We start from the raw sequence: 15,865 nt of genomic DNA on the forward strand, positions 1-15,865 counted from the left end.
GGAATTATGTGCTTCTGCTTTTCTCTCCTACCAACTATGAGGCTGTTAAGTTTTTGATCAACTTTTTTGCCAGTGAACTAACGTCGCGCGAGTTTAAACAGGTGTAATAAAAAGAAAAAAAGGACAAAATAAAAAAAAGGTTAAAGTCAACCTCTCACACAAGGAAAATACACGCTGAAGGACAGAGGAGGAAACAACGTTAACATATAACAACGACACCAACAATAACATCAAAGAAGGAAAGAAGAGCAGCAAATAATTTATTTTTGGCGCACTCACACATGACGATGAAGCGCCCTTCTTTTCTTCTTGTGAGCCTTTTGTTTTTGGCAATTGGCAGCACTGTCATAGAAGCCTTCCCCTTCACAGCCTCCTCTGGTGTTGTGGAGCTAACCCCTGCGACTTTCAACAGCTTCCTCGGCTCTCACAAACCCGTTTTTATCCTTTTCTACGCACCGTGGTGTGGGCACTGCAAGCGCCTTCACCCGGAGTGGGAAAAGTTTGCCAAATCTGTCGAGGGAATTGTTCGTGTGGGTGCTGTGAATGCCGATGAGCACCAGCAACTTGGCCAACAATTCAACCTGCGCGGTTTCCCTACGGTTAAGTTTTGGGGTTTGGGAGAAAAGCGTGCCAATGCAGCTATGGACTACGCCGGTGAGCGCAGCGCGGGAGCCATTCAATCGCAAGCCATCAGTCTCATCAATGCACCAGGAATCAAGACGGTGAAAAAAGCTGAGGAGCTACGCGAGGCGGCTCAGGCGGCACCAGAGAAGAAGGCTGTTGTACTATTCAGTGCTAAAAGCCGCGTGCCGCCAATTTATGCCGTTCTTTCGCTCTCACCCCGACTCAAGTCGATGCCGTTTTACTTTGCAGGGGAGCAAGAAAAGTCTGGATTCGCTTCAGAATTTGGCGTAAGTAAACTTCCAGCCATTGTTGTCCTCAACACCACCGCTGGCGAAGTGAAGCCGGTGATATACCCGGGGAAGAAAGTTGCTTATGAGCCCATTGCAAAGTTTTTACTGGCCTGTGCAAACGATGCTTACGATGAGGCTAACTTCTCCTTGGAGGGTGGTGAGAGTGAGCAAGCTACAAAGAAGGGTGCTGCAAAGTTGGCGCTGCCAGTCCGGCCGCTCCCCGCGTCAGCTCATGGTCTCGAGAATTTTTGCTCCCCTGACGCACGGAAGAAGGCTGAGCGAACGCCACTGTGTGTGATTTCACTCACTTCTGAGTTTTCGCTTAACGACGTGCATAAAACCTTCAGCAATGAGCCACTTGTTTTCTTCGAGGCTGGGGATGCTCGTGATATCCTTCTTGGGGCCCTTCGGGGAAAGCTGGGACTAGAGAAGATTGCAGACAAACTGAAGGACGACAAGGAACACAACGCACTTCTGCTTCGCGCCTCCAAGCAGGGCACCGTACACTACAGACTCGTTGGAGGCGTAAACACAGCTGAAACTCTCAGCTCAGTCTTACAAATGGTTGTATCAGGCGAGATATCCCTCACGAAGGAGCAGCCGAAGTAACTTGTTGGAATGGAATGCATCGTAACGGTGCCACCGGATTTGAGTGACGGTGCCAGTTGCTGCAAACTTTGGAACAGGTGCGGTTGTGGTGTATCTTCTTGTGCGCTAGACTGTCCATGATGGGCGCAAGAGAAATCGAACAGGGGACAGCCGTGGGGAACAATAAATCAAGACGAAAAAAAAGGAACCGAGTCGAAAGCGTTGAACCTGCAACGATTACTTCTTGGGAGTAAACGAAGCATGCGGTTTAAAAAAAAAAAGAAACAAGAGTATGATGGGACGAGTGGAGAAAGGTCTTAACCATGTTTTCCACACACACACACACTTTCCATGCTCTCTGTTCTCGCTTCTTTCTTTGATATTTCCATTTGCGGCTTTTTGCTGTTCAGCCCCTCGTGTGTGCATCAGCTCCTGTCGCTCAGTAAAGTGTATGTTTGCCAACGGAAGGGAAGTTCACCGAATGAAAGTGCCGATGGAACCGGTTTCCGACAGCGTGACGGGTGTTACCTTGATGATAAAGAAGAGAAGTAAAGGAGAAGAGATGCACAGAAACCGAAAGAAAAAAACGAAGATATGTTAGGTACACCTCTGTCAATGATATTATTATTATTACTCCTATTATTGTCTTATTTTATTACTGTCTCTATTTTCTGTTTCACAAAGTGCACAACCGGCTACAGTACTCCATAACCGGGCCGGAACTGTCGTGTGCTCAACAACTTACCACTCTGGCTCTCCCATAAATTTTCACTTTCCTTATACCCGAGTTTCCAATCACTCACGTGTCAATGTATATCCTTCTCTTTTTTTCTTCTGTTTTACTTTACTAACATTTTTTTTTTGATTTAGCTTCTCACCGTCCCTCTCACGTCCTCCTCCTGCGGGAGAAATTCTCATTCGCCTCCTTATACTCTTCGTTCGGGTTTATTACCAGTTCGAATTACGAAGTGTCGGAAGGCGGATCTTGGAACTGCGTAAGGGACGAAAGAAGAAAGAGAGGACCCTCCAAAATTGGCGCACAACCTTTGAAGAGATCGCTGCGTACAGTCATACCATTGTGTCATTTTGTTGTTGCTATTATTGTCCCGCAAATTTGGCTCCTTTGCTTTGTTGGTAAACTTCCCTTACGCGGGTGGGTGCTATATAATACACCGAAGAGATCGCCAACTTAGGAAGAAAAGAAGAAAGGAAGAGGTAAAGAGATAGCGAGAGAAAGGGGGAGTAGTTGGAGAGAGTTCCGTGCTGTAAGAACGACGATAGAAGAATAACGTTTTGTTTTTCCCCCTCCTTTATAAACACGGTTTACACGCAAACAAATAAGAAAAAGAGGGAGGAGGAAGCTGAAAGAGTGGAAGGTATGGGTGCTTGCATAGCCGCACTAAGAGGGAAGGTCGCGGGTAAAACAAATGATTCACACGGGATTAGCGACCAGTCGCTGCCGACCGCGGAGAGTACAGATGATAGTGTCAACAACCGTAATGGAAAGTTCAATAAATGCATCCGTGGAGAAGAGAGCATTTCCTCGGGGGATATGCACGGCAAAGAGGGCAGCGACTTAAGTAAGTCGCTAACGAGTTTATGGGGGGTTCTCTCCAAAACAGAATTTGCTGACTTCTTTCGAGCACATCCCGAATTGTTGAAGTCCAATTCAGCTGCCGTCATGTGCACTGGCGCGTTTCGTCCCGGAGAACTTGTCGGGGCTTATTGCGTAGTGAAGGAACTTCCAGGGGGAACGGTGGGTCGAAGTTTTTTGGTTAAAGCTGTGGACGACAGTGGCCCACCGACGCCCACCGTCACGACACCTGAGGTTGAAGATTCTGGTAAACGGGAGTTTGTGTTTAAGGTGATGACATTTATTAACCGTAAGAACTTGGTGGAACCGGTATTAGACGATAAGAGGGCTCTTATGAACCTGACAGGTGACGGTTTACTTCGCCCAGTCCATTTGCTACTCGACGAAGGGAATGAAACAGTGATATCTGTTACCCCTTTTTTGAAGGAAGGTTCGTGCGCTCGTCTTGCCGGAAAGCTTGAAGAGGATCGGTTACTGTCTATACTGCGTGATGTTGCAAGTGCTCTCCGTCTTCTTCATTCGCACAATATATACCACTGTAACCTGAAGTTGGAAAACGTTCTTTTGAGGGAGGATGGGAAAGCCTGCCTTGCCGACGCAGCGTTGTGGCGTATCTTCTCTACACAGAGCCGTGATTGCCTTCTCTTTAATGGTGAACTCGCGTGCATGCCTCCCGAGATGTTCATGATTGATGAAGCTGACAACCAGTCGAAGGACGCGAGCAAAGTAGACATTTGGGGGTTTGGGCTGTTCATGTACCGTCTGGCGTACGGGCGGGAGCCGTTTGACATTGAAGGAAAGGCACTTGAACAAGTCTGTGAACTAGTTTCTGTTGATAGGCTCCAGTTTCCTCAACGCAACTGGAGCATCGCGAGTTCGCTTGAGGATGCCATCCGTGTTTGTCTTGACGATGATCCGGAACGTCGACCAACAGTTCCGGGGTTGTTTAGCTTCTCATTGTTTCGGAACCACAATTTTAATTCTGTTGTGGCTGGAGGAAGTGTCGGGTTACCGGGATTCAGGGCGTCGCATAATGATACTGGACCAAGTGGTGGGCGCTCTGGCTCGGATAACTACATTAGGTGGGCATACCCAAGGTATCATTGGCGGAAGAACGTGTCACTCGACGAAATGCTCGGGTCTGGAGGCATCTGTGAAACATATCGGGTGCACCTGCGGCGGCATCCATCTAAGCAGTTCGTGATGAAGGTGCTAAAACGGTCAGTACTGAAGGCTGCCTCACAATACAGAATCAGCACAGACGATCTGCGTCACGCACTAGCTGTTTCGCGACTTATTAACCATCCTAACGTATTAAACCTGCTGGAGATTGTGGACTCGAGGGACGGGTGCTTTGCTTCGCAGCAGTTGGCTAAAAGCAGGTTTCTTTACGCGGAGTTTCCCCCGTTGCTGAATCACAAAAACCCTCTCTTCACACTGAAACAGATGCTCGCCGATGTCCTCCAGGGGCTTTTCGTGCTTCACCTAAATGGTGTGCCGCATCTCCGTCTGACACCATCAAACATTTTTTATGAGCTGGGCGTTGGTTTTAGGGTTTCGGACTTTGGTCCTTTGTTCCTTGCACGGGAGGAAATTGTCGAAAGTATGGAAACAGACCAACCACTGTATAGTGTACCACAGTGGGTGGTTGACGATTTAAAGGTGCCGATCCACATGTCGAGATTCAGTCTTGACGTTTTCTGTGTTGGTTTACTGGCCGCTTCAGCACTCCCTTCAGTTCTGCATGAAGACTGGTACCGATTTTCTAATTCAGAGGGGTGTATTCTTGATGTGAAGGGGGTTTGTGAGAAGGTAAAGAATGCCTCCCTTTATCTTAAGCCGATGCTCGTGGACTTTATCCTCCAAGCGCTAACTAACCCCGCAACAACTGTGAGGGACTTGATGAATCATTCATATTTGAGCGACGCGATCGACGTCAGCAGGCTCGACGAGATGAAACCGCTGAACATATCGCCTGCTGATATGGAGATGGCCGTGTCAGAGAGGTTTACCACCACTGACGAATCTGGACTATGGAATGTTCTCGGTCACGACCCAGCGGCAGGGAATGGCCACTTGTGGTGCTCAATGTTCCGCAACGAAGCACTGCCCGACGGCTGCATACGGTCTGGCATTCAATCTGTTAATGAAGTTGCGGCTGCAAGGCGGGTTCCTTTTGTTAAGAAACTCGTTTGCGGGCTGTGCCGGTGTGAATTACCCATAGTTTTATTTCTATGCGATAAGTGTGACGATTACATACGCTGCGCCAAGTGTTCGTTAGTGGATACACACGCCGACGACCACAAACTCAGCCCACACCTTGTCCACACCGTCGGGCAGGATGGGGTTGATGGCAACTTTTTTGCTTTATTGGTGCCAACATGCAATATATGTGTCGCGCAGTCACTGGAAGCCCTAGAAATGCAGGCCAACCTGCCACACGGAACGCTGACGAAAGATATCACCACCCAATCAGTTACTGCGGAGCGAGCCCTACGGCGGCTAACACTTGCGAAGTTGAATCCAGGCCCCAAGGTACTTCCCAAAGTCTCGGATACTGAAGGTGAGACTTGGGAGGAGGAAGTTGCAAGCTGCCGCGAGACTCGAAACACTGAGCTGTTGTTGCATCAATTTGAACTGAACACTGTACCGAAGGAGCTGTTTGACCCGCCGCTGCTTCACGTGGCGAGTATTGACCTTAGTTACAACAAGTTAACCAGCCTTCCCGACGATCTGGCCCTTCTTTGCAACTTGAGAAGTGTTTCCGTTGCGCATAATGCTCTGACTGTTCTACCAGACAGCATGGGTGAACTCCGTCAACTAGATCGTTTAGACGCGAGCCACAATAAACTAAAGGACCTGCCGTTAACATTTGTCAAACTACGCAAGTTGAGCACTGTCACCTTAGACTTCAATGAATTTTCGGGGTTGCCTCGCGTTTTGGACGATCTCATTGTTGCCACCGCATCGACACCGCAGCTTTCCACCATTTATTTAGCGGAGAACACCAACATAACAAGGTTCCCCGATTACACGAACCTTGCAATCTTACCCACGCTTAAGTTGGCCTTAGACAACGAACCCAGTGTTTATCAAACGTATCTCAATGAAAACCTTGCAGAAAAGCTACCCAACATTGGCATGCTTTGGAATAAAATATATCCAGATCGAATCGTTGATAACGTGTTTTGTGGGAGCTTGCGCACCACTCAATCACAGGTGGTGTACGATAAACTTGGCATAAAAAACCTCTTGACAGTGGGAAGGGACCTCGTTCCCGTCCCTCCGGTTGGTGGAAAACATCTCGTTATCTCATTAGATGATATTGAGGAGGCGGATATCCGTTGTACATTTGATGAGGCTGTCAACTTCATTGATATGAGTGTGGAAAAAGGTGAAGGGTGTTTGGTCCACTGCTTCGCCGGACTCTCGCGTTCCGCCACGACAGTAATAGCATACTTCATGATGAAGAGAGGCATGAGACTTGGCGATGCGTACCAGCTAACGAAAAGGGGCCGACCTTCTATTTACCCCAATGAGGGTTTCTTTAGACAAATGATTGAACTGGATGGTGAGTTGTTCCCCGATGACCCGCCACTGCAACTGGAGGACATTGGAAGAGAAAGTCCCAATGTAAGGGTGTAGTGCCAATGGCGTGCTAGCATAAACATGCTTTTCCGGAGTCAATGGGCCGATGCCTAAATATATATATATATATATATATGCACATATTCATGAGACGACCGTTTCTTTTCTCCCTATTCTTTCTATTATTCGCTCTCTCTTTTTTTTTTGGTGCAGTGATTTACTCTAACTTCTTATCGCTGTTGATGGACCTCCCATTTTAGTACGCCACCACTTTATTTTATTTTTTGCTTATTGTTGGTGACTTTCCCCTCTCCTCTTTTCCTTTTCTTCTTCTTTATTCGATATCCATGTGTGTTTGTATTTTATTTCATTTGGCTGTTACTCGCATCGTCCATATCACATATCTCTCTCCCATCTGCTGACTCGGTTTCTCTCACCTCCACACCACTCCCTCCTCTTCCCGGCAGCGAAAAAAAAAATGAGCATGTGGCTGAGTTAATGGTGGTGTGTTTATGCGCAGGGAAGAGGATCTATATAAATATAAAAATATATATGTTTATGTGCTTATATACTTCAAATCTAAATGGTCAGATTGCAGTGAAAACTATAATTGTTTGCTGTATTTTCAATGTAATTTTTTTTTCTTGAGGGGAAGATAAATAGCGTTTTCATCCATCTACCTTCCCGCGTGTTAGCGACCTTTTCTATATACACACACACACATTTATATATATATATGTATATCCGTGTGTGTGTGTGTGTGTGTGTGTGTGTGTGTTTGGTTCTGCGTGTTTTGTGCTTTTATTCGTTGTTTTCTTTAGTTTCTTTTTATCTTTTTATATTACAGGCTTTTGTTTTTATTTTTTATACACACAGCAGCCATTGTGCCAAATGTCAGTTTTACGGATTAACCCCCCCAGTAACGTCATGAGTCTCACGTCGGCATTTGGGTATTTCCCCGTTTGTATTTTACCCACCAAATACATAAGCTGCACAGAGACACGAAGATACAAACAACCAAGGAAAGAAGGGAAAATAAAAGCAATAAAACAAGAGAAAGGGAATTTTTAACGGTAGGATAGCCTTTGTTTTTCTTCCTTTTATTTCCCCCCTTTCAGGTCCCCATCGTTTATTTTCTCACACACTCATTCCCCTGATTATTTATTTACTTTCTGTTAACCCAAACCTCCACTTGTATATATATACATAATCTTTAAATTGTTATATGTTAGTCGCACGCACCTTACTTCTTCCTTTCTGTGTTTTCTTTAATTGGATGCGTTGGTGCGTTTTCGGATGCCTCCTTTTGTATGTGAGTGTTTTTTTTTTTTTCGTTTCTCTTCTACATGTTGATGTCCCATCCGTTACGCATGGTTCAAGATGCAGCAAGAGCAGCGGCGGTGAATAAAATTAAATAAATAAGAGGGTTAGTTAATAAACGATAATAATGACAACGAAAGGGTGGAAAACGAAGCTCAATGAAGTGACCTGAGGGGTGTTACAAAGACGAAACTTCTTCCTGCCACTTATGTTGCATGTATTTCTGTTGCTGCTGCCATCATCATCATTATTATTATTATTGTTTGCTGGTGGTGCTGGCGGTGCTGTACTGACCCACGATATAACAAATGGTGGGAGGGGCGTGGGACAAACATATAGAAGTAAGGAGAGGGATTATGTGGAGATGTGCTAAGTTGTCTCATGATGTGAGGAATAAAAGAGACGATTAGTCACCGGATGTCCAACAAATGTGCCCGGTAGTACCTCTTTATAGTATTCCTTAGCTTCACCTTTTCATCCAATTCCCTGCATGAACGCGCGCCCTCCCCCTCCTCCTTTCTCCCCTTCCTTCGATTGTATTTGTTCATTATTTTTAGCCTCTAAAGGTTTTCTTTGACTGTCTGTCTGTTTTATTTAATTGCCGCTTACCCTTATATAACCTGCACACCCCCCCCCCCCTCCCCCAGAGTTATCTAACGTACTATTCAATACCTCCTGTGGGAGTTTCTCAGTCTTTTTGCATAAGAGGTGTTTTATATTTTAAATAAATTTGAGGGGGAAAGGAAAGAGAAGCACTTAATTCTCTTTTTGACGGTTATTAGTATTATTATTGTTGTTGTTTCGCTGTATTTTAAACGTTGAAAAGTTAATCAGAGTATGTGGAAGTGTGTATTATACCGCAATCGGGGCGTTGATGTGACTGTTTGAATATTTTGTCTGTTTTCATGTGCAATTTCCATACAGGACGGAAGAAATGAAAAGACGGCGCGTGGAGTTCAGTGTGTGTGTGGGGGAAAAAACGAGGTGACGGGGCTTTGGGATACTGACGAGGAATGACGAAGGCGTTAAGGGAGGATGCCAGGAGTACAAGCATTTATATGGCGATATCCACATTTGTTTATTTGCGTTGTTACCATGTTTTTGTTACCGTTCCTCGGCCCCATGGTTGTTTGTCACTTACCGATATATATATATATATATATATATATATATTTATTTATTTATTTATTTATTTATTTATATACATACATAGATGTATGTGCGTACTGATGTGCTTCTGTATTTATTCATCTGTTGTGTGAATTGGTGAATACTGCAGTGTTTCCCTCTTTTTTTTTCTTCATCCCTTGAATCCTTTTTCATATCGTGTTCGACAAGGAAGTGTGTGGAAAGTAGTCAACAGGGCGTTGTTTCAACGTGCAAGATCTTGTGCTACAGCGAGTTCTCTATGACGCAGTTGCTGCCATTGTAGTAACGTCGGCTGGTGTATGCCGTTGTTTACTTATTTTATTGTTGTTTCTTCTTCACTCTATCATGTTTGTTTTATTACTTTTCCCCCCCATTTCCACAATCGAGATTTCCTCCCTGATATCTCCTTTTCACACTGTTATCGCCCATTTCTGTCTCCCACATGAAACCTTCTACACTTTCGCTACCACTTGTCTCTTAACTTCCATTTGAAAAACAAGAAGGCCTCTCGCACTTACTTATCCATTAACTCTATCCGCCCGATTCTCTCTTTACTTTCCTTATTTTGACCAGGCAGAAGCCAAATCTTTAGTTATTGGCGCGCTGCATGGAGCTACTCAACGTGTTACCGCATGAGGCCGCTCTCCATAGGTTGATGCGCGCAGGTGTGTGCAACGATGACCAAATGCATGATTATTTCATATCGCAAGCGTTTCGTGGCATCGCATATGCTGTAAACCGCGCCACACTTCCTGCACCCGTTTTTGTACAGCAACCATTCCTGTCAGGCAGTTCAAACACAACTGGAAGCTCGGGTGGCACCAACGACTCGCCCACACTGAATCCCTGTGCTGCAGGGAGTACAACCGCTACAACTACTGGCGCAGTGTGCGTGCTGTGCCGAATGTGTGTTCAAGCTGTGACATCTCACATGTCGCACCGGACAGCGGCGTATCTCGCAACGCGGCTCTTGGCTGATGAGGCAACAGCTTTCGGTGAAGGTAATGAGCGACCATGTTGTACAGTGGCATGGGTTGAAGCACTGTGCTCGGTGGGCAAAGCATCTTTTTTACAGAAGCAGTTAGGCGTTAACAGACGCATGGCACTGGGCTATTTGTACATTCTTGCGGAAACGGTGCGTGCGACTGCGCGAGGCCGTGTCATTGGTAAACGACTCAGTAGTCATTTTGTGGAGTTCGCCCACCGGATATTGGATGATGTCATACCGTACTTAGCGATCATGGCAGATGCCCGAGAGGTATTTGCGGTGACGCGGCACGTGCCGGTTGCAGGCAACCCATCGGAGGGTAATATTCCAACAGAAACAACGTCAACGGCGGCAGTTGTACCGAGGCCTGCGTGGCATCCCCCATCAAGGTTGACTGTCGAGGCCAACAACACGATTATACACCTGTTTCATGATATCGCGCATGACATCATCGACGTGCACCACAGGAGCGGGAAGAATCCAGGGGAACGTTGCCTAGTTCTTGACCGTGACATGCCAAGCAGGATGTGGCCAGCGGTGTCTATACTCCAAAGTGCACTTCATCGTGCATTAGATTGGATTTTACAGGAGGGGTTGGCTTGTGTTCGCACCATGGCACTGGCAACAGAGCACAGGGAAGAGAAAGCCGCAATAGAGGCGGTACAGACTGTCAAGAAGGCGCTGGACGACACGTTCGCGCAGATGTTTGAGAGGCAGGAAACACTGGAATGCTCGCGGCAAGCCGTAGAGAGGCAGTACGGGAAGGGTGCGAAGGATTATCATGGAATCACGGACACATTGTGGGCAAATACGCTGCGGCTGTGTCTCCTCTGCAGGAATGTCACTGGTGCGTGGATAGAAGTGTATGGCGGTGCAGGTTACACTGAAACGCGATCCACGGACAAAAACGTCCTCAGTTTCATCGCCTCGTTCGTGTCTTCGGTACCACTAATGGACGGAGATGAAACGGAATCAAGTGTCTTCCTTGCCACTATTGCACTTTTGTCGGCAGCACTCGCAGCTGTTGTTGCGGCCCCTGTTCCTTTTATGCAGGTCTCCCTGTGGGTATCCGACACCGCGTTGACGGGTCAGGTGCACAATGTCGTTATTCAGCGTGGACTTCGATACAAGGATGAGCTCGTGCAGAGGTTGAGTGCGCTCATCTCACAATTAATACTTTCTGGTTCATCGCTATCCGGGGCCTCTCGTGCCATTGTTGAATCCTCCGATCAGTTACTCGAGCTCATTTCAAACGGCAGGGATGCGGCTTCGCACTGCGTTATTCGTATGCTTTCGCGCGCAATACTTGAGCGTCCCCATAGCATGCTTCCAGCGCTCTTTCGTCTTCTGCAGCACGGCGATGTGAAGACACGGCGCAATGTTTTGGATGTCCTTTCTGCGCTACCGCAAATGGACGATGAAGCCGGCCTCGGTGAGAAACTGGTCGCGGAGCAAATGCGACCGATGTTGCGACAGCTCTCAGAGGAACTACTACTACGTATCCAGGATGAAGAACTACTTGTGCGACTACAGGGTTCCAAGCTTTTCGCGAAGGTGTGGCCGGAAGATGTAATCCGACCGCTGCTGAATCTTGCCACACAGAAGGACAAGTCGCACAAGAAGCAATCAGCTGCTCAACAGGCGCTACGCTCTGTCGTAGCGGCACACACAGGAGACAGCCGTGTTGTGCTGCTTCTGCTTGACGAATCGTTGAAGCTCGTGGGAGAGACCACACCGACAGCCCCCACCGCTCCTAACACCCCGGCGGGTATGTTGGCTTTTGCGCAACTGCACTCTTGCGTGGGGGAAAGGGAAGGCGAGGGGGACGGTGCTGGGGGGCAACCAGGTTGTGCGGCTGCAACGGGCGGATTGACTACCATTAGTGCTGCTGGGGGTTTTTGCCAGCGGTTGATGGGGATTGCTCTCTCCTTAGTGAAACGGTGGGCGGAAGAGGTGCCTTCGTGGTCCGAGCCAGTGCTCCAGCCCATCGTTGACCGTGTTGTGAGTGCGCGCAGTCCAAAAGAGCAGGAGTTCGCAGTCCGATTCATTGCGCAGGTCTCATCCTTGTGTGGAATAACGGTGGAGGGGGCAGCTGCACTTACGTCGTGCGTCCTGCGGGTTGTACAAGGGGGTAAGACAGGATCATTGCCGTCTGAGCGATGGCTAACTGGATTGTGTGGATCACGCCAAAGTAACAATTCAAACGAGAAAAGAGATGAAATTGCGTTAGTGGAAGAATGCTGTCCAGTTGACAGCGAATATCGGATGATTGCGCCACTTCTCTGTCTTAGGGGCTGCCCGAGACGACCATTTTTGTCTTGTCGTGTGGACAGTATGCCTCCCTCTATGCTGAATCTTTGGGAATTCATTTGGTTTGTCTTATTCTCATCGGACTACTGCGAGCAGCTTACGCCCGACACGCAGCGCTTGCTGCTGGAACTCGTCTGCAAGTACAGAACATCAATGGTGCTTGAGCGTTTTGCTCACTTTGAGCGAATGCATTTGGAAAAGAATGGAGACAAGGAGCGTAAAAGCTGTGAAGGAAATAGTGCATATTTGATTTGTGCGGACAAACAAGCTTGTTTCTTGTTCCGTGCGGGGTTCTTCTGCACAGGTACTCTTGTTGCGCAAAGCAGTCTAGCGTTTACCAAACCGGCCACCAAAGATGGCGAGTCTCAGCTGGGAGTTGAGACTGCGACTACTTCGTCCCCAGAAGGCAGTTGCGAAGAAGCAATGGAGCTACTTGATCTGGTTCATGCTGCAGAGTTGGTGTCTCGCTGGACTGAGTCTGTTGTGTTCCCCTGGCTCCTTGGTGACAATGATGACGAAACCACGTGTAGCAGGAACCCCCCTAGTGATCTGCAGCGCCTAAGTCGCTCCGCTATTGATTGTATCGCGCTCCTTACAGTTGTTGCACTAAACCGCGCGGAATTCGACGCTCATGTCTCGCGTCTCGTCAGGAACCCTCTGAGTGAACTGGCTCTCTTGTACAGAGAAGAGGTGAAGCAATCGAAGAAAGATGTTGGTGCTGAGAGGAAGGAAGCCTTTGCATTGGAGAAATGTGGTGATCTGCTAGGGCGGTTCGAGTTTGCGGTTCAAGTTCACAGCCGCGTTCTCAACATCTTGCGTGCGAGTCAAATGGGAAGAGGAAACGTTTGCACCTGGTTCATTGCGTTTATGCCGCATCTCATTGAGCTTGCTAACGCGGCCTGTGGGGTTGCTGCGCGCCTTGGTAGGAATGATGTTGGTCAGGTAGCGGTTGAGTGCTGTAACGTGTTATTTTTAGCCGCTATGTCGTCCAGTGGCGGCCCGCCGGCGGTGGAAGGGGAGCGGCGAGCAACGAGCGGTGAAAGCGATACCAAACCTCTTCTGATGGACCTTTGCACTTCTGATCGGAGCGCATTGCTTGCCTTTGCGGTCGGCAGTTCGCGGTATTCGAGTCTACCGGCGGTGCAGTCAGAAGGTGTTAAGCTCCTCTCCGCATTGTTGGGTGCAGCGCCCGATATATTCGTAGACACGGCTGCGGGTAAAGGGACGGCGTTGGATGAAGCCTTCAGTGCCCTGAGTTCCGTTGCGCTCCTTCATGAAGACTGCAAGACGCGATCACTTGCAGAGGCAGTTATCAGCACCATTCAAAAGACTGAGCAAATATGAGTTGAATTCTCGGAGGTGAACGTGGCACCGTTCCAGTGGCCCTTCGTTACAGCACGTTAGTTGTCCGTTAGTTTGATTCACAGCGGGGTTATCTTTGCTCCAACTTCGTTACAACTGGCGGGGGAAGCCACACAGGAGATGAACAAGTCATTTCTGACTCTTTTACAGTTTTTTTGTTAATATTGTAGCGGTGGCGTCATCATTGCAACTGTTACCATTTTGCGCTGATACCTAATATACAATACCACAACGCGTGACGTGCATTTTATCGCGTGATCATCTCAAAAATAGGATACGGTAACACCCATTACCCTCTGATGCAACGAGTTCTCCCCTTCGCTCTACACTGCTATTTTAACCTAGGTTCTGCAATGCGCGATTGGCATGCGCTAGCGCCAAGCGCAGCGATCCATCTGCCCATGACGTTGTGCGGTGGACAGTGCTTTCGCTGGCGCCGGACACCGCGTGGGACATGGGTGGGGGTCGTTCGGCATACCGCCTATGAACTGTGCGATCCACTTAAAATGAGCATTGCGAAGCCCGAGCAGAAGAAGGCGAGAAAGACTGCTTCATTCCTTTCTCCTTTGTCCCTTGCGGCGACTGCTGCTCCACCTTTTATATCTTCTGCCGATGTTTCGGCGACTGGGCAGCCTTCCGCTGATCTCCTTTGGTTCCGCTGTCTCAACTGTGACCTACGCAGCGAATCGGATGCTCGTGAGCAGACGCTCTTTCTTCGCCACTACTTAGCACTTGATGTTGATTTGCAAAAGATGTGGCTGCGGTGGACAGCAGACAACCCGATGAAGTCTCATCCTCTGGTGAAGTGTCTTACCCCGTGCGGCTCAACTGATCTCCCCGTGAGTATTCGCCATCTGCGACAGGATTTGCATGAGACCCTTCTTGGGTTCTTATGCTCACAGAATAACAACGTTCCACGCATCACGAGTCTGATGGAACGCCTCTCCATCTCCTATGGTGATTATTTGTGCGATTATAATGTAGTGACAGGTGATGTGCGCCACGCGGCTCACTGTGGAAACGTAAAGGGGAACCCTTCGGAGCAAAACGATGGTGGAGGCTGGATAGCTTTGCATGCTCTTCCTTCCATGGACCAGTTGGCGGCAGCCACGGAGGAGAGCCTGCGCGCTCTGGGTTTTGGCTATCGCAGCAGATACTTAACCGAATGTGCGGCAATCATCAGTAAGAGCGGTGCTACCAGGGTTCAAAAGGAAGTTAAAGATAAGAAAATGAAGAAAAAGGAGGTGGGCAAGCCAGCTGGCCCACTCGCCGCCGTGCAACCGTACAAATGGTATGAGGAACTTGCCAGCAACCGACTTACCCTTCAAGAGCGAAGGGAAAAACTTTTAGCCTTGCCGGGTGTTGGGCGAAAGGTTGCGGACTGTATTTTATTATTTGCCCTAGGTCACCACGAACTTGTTCCTGTGGACACACATATGGCGCAAGTTGCGGCTGAGTATCTAGCCTGTCCACCAGCGGTTGTGGTAGCTGCGAAAAAGCAACGTGAAAGCGAAGCCTCGGAGAGGCTCAAACGGAGACGAGGAAGTAACCATGAAGAACTTGCAAATGCTGTGGATAGCGGGGACTCGGTACTGTCATCTCTGTCATGGGAAAATACCCTAGTGGAATGGTATAGGAATGGCAGAGGCAAAAAAGCGAAGTTTCCTGCTTTACTGCTGAAACACCATGACGCAATACAGTACGGGTTTAAGCTACTCTTCGGTGATTATTGTGGTTGGGCGCACAGCATATTATTTTACGCCCGCATGAGATCATCTGGGAACAAGGAAGCAACAGCATGACCGTCTCCAGTGTGGAACCACGGCTTTTTTTTTCACTTATGTCCTACAAACTACTTGCGGCACTGCAGATTAGTCACATCGGGCCGTGCTGGACCGTTGCTAGCCGCACTCCACATTTAATGCAGGAAACTCATGTGTATGAGAGACACTGGTATTTGCTGTTTTCGCCGTTATAACTCCACTACGGCTGAGGACCTCACTCCAATGGGACAAGGTATTCGGTTTCATCACATTCTACAAGGGCTTTGTA

At 48.1% G+C, this 15,865-nt stretch overlaps 4 protein-coding genes across 4 annotated transcripts, besides 8 other annotated features; all 4 read left to right on the plus strand.

The window, feature by feature from the left end:
- Positions 1-15,865: part of a sequence feature (sequence corresponds to BAC RPCI93-1H19) that runs on past both edges of the window.
- On the plus strand, positions 288-1,523 carry Tb927.4.2450 (thioredoxin, putative; the record flags this gene model as incomplete). The annotated part of the gene is made up of 1 exon (XM_839302.1): positions 288-1,523. One exon carries the CDS (start codon positions 288-290, stop codon positions 1,521-1,523), a length of 1,236 nt encoding a protein of 411 aa, XP_844395.1.
- Positions 2,122-2,171: a microsatellite.
- Tb927.4.2460 (dual specificity protein phosphatase, putative) lies at positions 2,881-6,741 on the plus strand (the record flags this gene model as incomplete). The annotated part of the gene is made up of 1 exon (XM_839303.1): positions 2,881-6,741. One exon carries the CDS (start codon positions 2,881-2,883, stop codon positions 6,739-6,741), a length of 3,861 nt encoding a protein of 1,286 aa, XP_844396.1.
- Positions 6,799-6,828: a microsatellite.
- Positions 7,216-7,238: a sequence feature (AT_rich).
- Positions 7,390-7,428: a microsatellite.
- Positions 7,431-7,462: a microsatellite.
- Positions 8,716-8,736: a sequence feature (AT_rich).
- Positions 9,148-9,223: a microsatellite.
- Positions 9,761-13,795, plus strand: Tb927.4.2470 (hypothetical protein, conserved; the record flags this gene model as incomplete). The annotated part of the gene is made up of 1 exon (XM_839304.1): positions 9,761-13,795. One exon carries the CDS (start codon positions 9,761-9,763, stop codon positions 13,793-13,795), a length of 4,035 nt encoding a protein of 1,344 aa, XP_844397.1.
- Positions 14,113-15,615, plus strand: Tb927.4.2480 (8-oxoguanine DNA glycosylase, putative; the record flags this gene model as incomplete). The annotated part of the gene is made up of 1 exon (XM_839305.1): positions 14,113-15,615. The coding sequence occupies one exon, from the start codon at positions 14,113-14,115 to the stop codon at positions 15,613-15,615; it is 1,503 nt and encodes a 500-aa protein (XP_844398.1).

The sequence above is a fragment of the Trypanosoma brucei genome, chromosome 4, assembly GCF_000002445.2.
Source record: "Trypanosoma brucei brucei TREU927 chromosome 4, complete sequence".
NCBI lineage: Eukaryota > Euglenozoa > Kinetoplastea > Trypanosomatida > Trypanosomatidae > Trypanosoma > Trypanosoma brucei.